Source organism: Lipotes vexillifer, unplaced genomic scaffold, assembly GCF_000442215.2.
Source record: "Lipotes vexillifer unplaced genomic scaffold, Lipotes_vexillifer_v1.1 scaffold541, whole genome shotgun sequence".
NCBI lineage: Eukaryota > Metazoa > Chordata > Mammalia > Artiodactyla > Lipotidae > Lipotes > Lipotes vexillifer.
Genome location: NW_006771814.1, coordinates 186,333 through 192,536, shown reverse-complemented (window position 1 = coordinate 192,536; position 6,204 = coordinate 186,333). Strand labels below are relative to the sequence as shown.

General features: G+C 53.3%; 1 protein-coding gene across 3 annotated transcripts; it reads right to left on the bottom strand.

Annotated features, from left to right (window-relative positions):
* Positions 1-1,397: 1,397 nt before the first annotated feature.
* Positions 1,398-3,014, bottom strand: NKIRAS2 (NFKB inhibitor interacting Ras like 2). Of its 3 annotated transcripts, XM_007447165.1 has the most exons (4): positions 2,921-3,014; positions 2,444-2,521; positions 2,280-2,346; positions 1,583-1,637 (listed from the first exon to the last, which is right to left on the bottom strand). In XM_007447165.1, exons 1-4 carry the CDS (start codon positions 3,012-3,014, stop codon positions 1,583-1,585), a joined length of 294 nt encoding a protein of 97 aa, XP_007447227.1. The 3 variants fall into 3 exon arrangements, with proteins under 3 accessions (XP_007447225.1, XP_007447226.1, XP_007447227.1); XM_007447163.1 differs by having other exon boundaries at positions 1,398-1,637; positions 2,280-2,521; XM_007447164.1 differs by lacking the exon at positions 2,280-2,346 and having other exon boundaries at positions 1,398-1,637; positions 2,448-2,521.
* Positions 3,015-6,204: the final 3,190 nt, after the last annotated feature.

Genomic DNA, 6,204 nt, shown 5'->3' with positions numbered 1-6,204 from the left:
CTCCCATCTTGGGGAGAAGGGGCGTGTACTGGAGGTCACCTGGCTGTAGTGTCTTCACCTGTGCTAGGTGTGTACATCAGAAGCACGAACTGGGCACGGGAAGTTGTGGGTTACCAGCTCACTTTACAGCGTGTTGGAAGCGTAACCACCCTTCTGAGCCCCCAGAGATCTGGCAGCTCCTGAGAAGCTGCTATTGGTCGGCTTTATTCTGTTCAGGCATCTGAGGTAAGAAGGGAGGGCTAGACGAGCACCTTGCCCAGCCTCCACCATGGCGGCAGGCATATAAACACAGGTAATCTATAAATAGAAGTCCAGCTATCAGCTGAAAACAACCATAGGAAAGGGTGACGACCAGTCCCCAGGGCTGTGAGGTCCGAGGATCGGGCACTGGGCAGCCACTCTGGCAACTAGAGCGGGTAGTGCACTCCTGCCCCCTGGTGGTTGGGGGGTGGGGAGCAGTGTCCCAGCCTCCAGGGCCACAGGCATAGCACCTTGAAAAGGGAGAAGCTAAGGGAACAGTGCAGCCAGCCCAACCATGGGCAGTATACAACCCACACAGGGCTGGAGAGGATCTAGATCATCTAAGCAACTGTCGTCACCTTACAGCTGAGAAAACTGAAGCCCCTAGAGGGGAAAGGCCTCGCAGGGCCATAAAGCCAGCTGGTGACTCCCAGCCCAGTGGGCATTCCATTCCACCTCAACCAAGAAAATGCTCCCTGAGCAGGAAGGGGAAGCAAAACAGCTGGGGGAAGAGTTGAAACAGAAAATTATGCTCCCAGGAGGCAGCTTCTTTCAGCCCAGGAGAGGACAGGCGAGAGGTCAGGGTGTTGGATGAGGAGGAGCCCCGAACACCAGCACACACACGTGTGCACATCTACACACACACACACACACACAAACGAGACACCTGGATGCCCTTTCTCTAGAATCCAGGCTGGTGCCGTAAGCGTGTGAGTGTGTGTGTGTGTGTGTGTGAGATTGGCAGGAAACCTGGAGGTGTAAGACCCCTGCGATAGGAATCAGACCCTAGACTGGGCACTTCCACACACAGCTCTGCTTCCTGTCCAGGGCTGGCAGAAGGGACAGTGATCCAAAACCACCCTAGACCTGCTTAAAAGCAAAAACTGATCATGTCACTTCACTGGCATAAATCCTATCCATGGCTTTCCATTGCTGTTAGGATACAGCAGGATGGGGGCTGGGGGGCTTGGGGACCGCTAACCTAGACTATTTGCATTTCCCAGAGTTGGGAGGGAGCAAAAGTGACCTGAGCCTGGGACAGCCCAGCTGCCTGGCCTAGTGGGGAGCTCCCCCCTTGACTGGGAAGGACAGCTTGCCTAAACCCCCCCCCCTCCCTTTCCCCTCAACCCATCTTCCAGGGCTGGCAAAGCAGCTCTTCAGCCATCCAAGGAGCCGCTGCCCTTGTTCTTGCGGCTGAGGGGGAAGGCAGACTTGCTCTGGGGCTGGGTCATCCTGCTGGCCAGATAGATGAAGGGCTCCAGCAGTGAGCGGCGGTCAGCCACCGACACCTCCCAAAGCTTCACCTTCTCCGACTTGGCCCAGTGCTGAGCCACATCCGGGTCTACACGCCGCTGCTCCTGCAGGTCACACTTGTTGCCGAGGACCACGATGGTGACCTGGGGAAGAGGGACAGAGTAGAGGCCCGTGGCTGTAGCATGGACCTCAGGAATGGTCAGGAGGGCCAGTGACCACCTTGGGCTTGTAATGGAACGCCTGGAGGGCGTGCCAGATGGAGGCCAGAATTTGAACAGAGGGAGGAGAGGAAAAAGCAACCATCTCCACCTCGGAGTCCTAGGAGAGGGAAAGTCTCAATGGCTGATGTCTCATCTCTTCCTGTATTAGAAACTGTGGACGGGGGCCTCCATCTGGAGGAGTTCCATTACAAGCCCTGTGTCACCAATGCTTGACCATTACTGGCAGTCAGTTAGTTGTTGGCAAAGTAACCGGTGAGGAAGTGCTCCCAGAATGCCTGCAGCTTAAAGTGGGATTTGAGAACAAAAGGGCCTTCACAGGGGAGAGCACAGAACCATTATAAAGAAAGACTAGTGGGGACGTCTTAAACTGGAGAAGCCTCTTTGGTAGAGCTGCCTCAACATACGGCCACCTCTAGGGGTGAAGACACCCTCCAGTGGCCTCCATCTCTGCCCTCCAGCTCTAAACCCACGTCCTGGCAAATCAGTGAAAAACAGAGCCTTTCCAGGCCTCCCAAAGCCAGCCCAGGGCCCACTCTCTCTCACCACCAGGGTTCCCACACACACCTCCTTCTTGTCTTTGGATTTGTCAATCTCCTTCTTGAGCAGCTCCACGCGCTGAAAGGACTCTCGGCTGTCCGTGCTGTAGACTAGGACATAGCCATCAGTGCAGGAAAAGCAGTGCCGGGGCAACTCAGCCCCATCTCGGAGCCCCCGGGTGTCGTAGAAACGCACCTGCTCCCGCACCCCCCGGTCAGTCTCAATGGAGCCCACGTAGATGTCCTCCTGAGTCTCAATCATCTCAGAACCTGAGACAAAATGAGGAGAAAACTTGTTTCTAGGGAGAAAAGAGATTGGGAACATGAGTGACTGAATATATCCTAACAGGCCAACCAGACAGGGAGAGAAAGGAACACGGGGGCTGAGGAGAGAAGGCCAAAGACCGCGAGTCTGGCCAGACTGGAATAACTTGGGGGAACAGCTCTAATCTCACGCTGATACCTTGCTAAACACAGTGTGATGCGGAAGTTTTTCCTTCCTATCTCGGACATTGGGTTTTCTCTTTCCAGATGTCCTCAGTGTTGTAGAGTTGGGATCTTTCGGTGTAATGACCAGCAGCAGCGATCTTTAGCCTTTTTGTGTTGTGATCAAATCCTCTCCTCATTCTTCCACTTCCTCCACCACGCCTCACTCCCAGCAACACTCACCCACTACGTGGTTTCCGTAAAGAAGCTGCTCCAGGATTGAAGTTTTGCCCACAGAAGCCTGGCCACACACGACCACCTTGCAGCTCTTCCCCATGCTTAGCTTTCAACCTTGAAGAACGGAAGCACACTGGGTGAGGCAGGATCAAAACCAAGGGCAAACTTCCCTTGACTGAGGACGCAAGTTCTGAAGTGGATGCATGGCCTCAGGCGTTCGGCCCTGTCTGCTACCCTAGGCAGGATGCACTGAAGTGATGTGTCTGTATCCACTACTGGACAGTTAGCTGTATATTACTCATCTTATTCCCAGTACGAGGCCAGTAACTGGCACAGAGGCAGGTGCTCGGTAAGCGTTGCCATAAAGGGGGAAGAGAGTCGCTGGTTTAAAGGAACCACTAGCCAGGTTCCTTTCTGTGCACAGGATGTGGAGGACCAGTTGCTGAAGGGAGCTCTGGCTCAGCTCCCTCTCTTTAACCATGACCCCATGGAGAAATAAGCAGGACTATTATTTTGTGTGGATCTGTCTTATACCACTCTTCCTGGGGAGAGTGAACAATTAGGAAGAACATTTTGCTTTCCCGTATGGCTTATCCAGACAATTAGTTCCCTCGAATTCCCAGTCAAAGCCACGGTTAAATGAAAAAGACAGAAAAAGAGTGAAGGAATCTAAGAAAAAAAACGCTTCAGAAAAGAGAAAAATTTTGTTTCTCTTGAACTGACAAACCCAGATAAGGCCTAGACACAGAAATCCCTTCTCTGTTTGGAGGTCCCAAACAGAGATCTCCTCGAAGGCATCCCAAACACAGGCTTCCCAGAAGGAGCCCCAGACAAGGATTCCCGCCCCGCCCCCCCCAGAGAAGAGATACAGAGATCACTCCCCAAATGGATCTTAAACAGAAACCTCTCCAAAGTAAACTCTTAGTACAGATCCCCCTCCCCGCGAGGGGCCTCATATAGTGAGCCCCGCAATTAAGGGTTACCCCGACTGCTAGGCGGGCCTCCAGAACAGATTTCCCCACGAGAGGGCTCCCAGAGGGAACCGGAATCCTGCCACCTAAAGCGTCCGGAAAGTGGTCGATCCCGGCCTCCCAGCTCCGTAACTCCTGGGGCCCTCGCAGCAGCCCGGCCGGGCCCCTCTACGCGCGCCGGGACCAGGGGTGGGGCAGCACGGCCACAAACACTCGGACCTTCCTCCGGGTCCTTCCGGGCTCTGTCTGGCCCCGCCCCGTAGCTTCCATCCCGCAAGACCTATTTTGGCGGCGGAGAGCCAGCGCCAGCCGAACAGCGCCTCCAGAGGCCGGCGGGGAAATGACGGCCGGGACCTGGGCTGGATGGTCTCCAGAGCACAGGGTTCTAGGCTCCCTAGACCGGCCGGGTGCTGTTTTGGTGCCTCAGATGCCCATATGTTCTTTCTCTAAAGGCTACTACAGTAACACTTTGTTTACTCAGTCATTTATTCATCCAATGTCTTCTGAGCTCCTACTCTGTGCCAGGTACAGGACCACGTGCTGAGAAAAAGCGGAGGAATTAGACACCGTTGCCGCCCATTAGAACGTCACCATCTAGAGGAGCTAGACATCTAAACCAATAATTACAGTGCAGCATGGTAAGAACTATTACAGAGGTGCTATGGGAGCACAACTAAGGGCATTTAACTTGGGGGCAGTGGGCATCACATTCTCCACGGAACCTTCCTAGAGGAGGTCAGGTCCGTGTTGAAGTTTGAAGGGTGTGGGAGGAAAGGGTGGAGGAAATACGGCAAGAGTCATGGCATTTACTGGAACTACAAGTATTTGGGTTCATTACTGATGGTAGAAAGGAGCCAAATAATCAAAGGCCTGTGTGCTGGCCTAAGAGTTCAAACTGTATCCTAACAGCAGTGGAAAGCCATTGATAGGACTTAGGCCAGCGAAGTGACATGATCAGTTTTTGCTTTTAAGTGGATCACTCTGGTAAAAGAGTGAAGGTTGGAGAGAGGTGAGACTTGGGGTTAGTTAGACTATGGTAGTATTCCAAGTTTTCCAAAAAATGATGAGAATCTGAATTGGGATGGAAAGGAGATAGATTTGGGAGACATTTGGTAAGAGAATCAACAAGACTTGGTGATAACTTGGGAGTTTTAGATGCCGAGAACACAAAGGAGGAAGATGGTTAAAGACAGATGGGCCTCCTGCATTAGACTGTAGACCATGAGCCATTGGCAAGCAGGTTAGATGGTCTGAGTCTGCGCTTTCCCAACCCAGCACAAAGTAGGTACTTTGGAGAGGGCTGTTGAATGACTGGCTGGCTGAATGACTTCTCTCTTCCAAACCCCTGAGCCTCTCCCATCTTCCGCTCGCCAGTGCCAGGTGTGATTTCAGCTCCCTCAGCACTGTGATAGGAAGAACCATGCAAGCGGCCTATGGACAATGGCACAGACTGGTTTTTTTGTTTTTTTGTTTTTTTTTTTCTTGCGTTATGCGGGCCTCTCACTGTTGTGGCCTCTCCCATTTGCGGAGCACAGGCTCCGGACGCGCAGGCTCAGCGGCCATGGCTCACGGGCCCAGCCGCTCCGCGGCATGTGGGATCCTCCCGAAACGGGGCACGAACCCGCGTCTCCTGCATCGGCAGGCGGACTCTCAAGCACTGCGCCACCAGGGAAGCCCGGCACAGACTGTTTTACTGGAGAAGCAAGCGAGGGCGTCAGGGGTCTGGGGGGCGGGGTAAATCCTTTTAAAATTCCTCTGACCCATTCTTATTTTAGTACCCTTTAAAATTTTAACCTCAAACTCCCCCAGTTTAACCTCAGGAAACCCCAATTTAATTCAAGTCCACAAAAATTATTGGTTTGGGTGAAGGGAAGAACTAAGAAGGGCTGTGTCCTTGCCCTGAGTTCCCAATCCACACTGCAATCGGCAAGACAAGCGTGCTGAGCACAGAGTTTATATGAGGGTTGGGAGCACTAAGGACACTATAGAGCAGGGAACTCACCCCGCGAGCTACCTTATAAACTCCAGGGCAGGGTCTGGGGCCCTGTGCCACCCTCCCTAGGCTTAATGCTGAGATGGCATTCCCAGGCGGCTGACATGAAAGCAGCCTCCTAAAAAGGTCAGCGTCATTAGGGTGATGAACCAGTTGGTGCTTGGAGATCCAGAGGGGATGAAAGGCGCGGTGTGAAGACGCCCTGCGTTCCCCTGGCTTGGTTGGTCAGGGCTTCCATACTTGGCCGATGAACGCTGGGGAAACTGGATTCAGAGTGTCTCTTCTTGCCTTTCGCGGGAGGAAGCTGTGGACATACTCCAAGGTCG

Coding starts and splice junctions, on each gene's coding strand:
- NKIRAS2 (XM_007447163.1), bottom strand. CDS start 3,014: ATGGGGAAGAGCTGCAAGGTGGTCGTGTGTGGCCAGGCTTCTGTGGGC. Junction 2,522..2,920: donor TTACGGAAACCACGTAGTGG/GTGAGTGTTGCT, acceptor ATTTTGTCTCAG/GTTCTGAGATGATTGAGACT. Junction 1,638..2,279: donor AATCCAAAGACAAGAAGGAG/GTGTGTGTGGGA, acceptor CCTCTTCCCCAG/GTCACCATCGTGGTCCTCGG.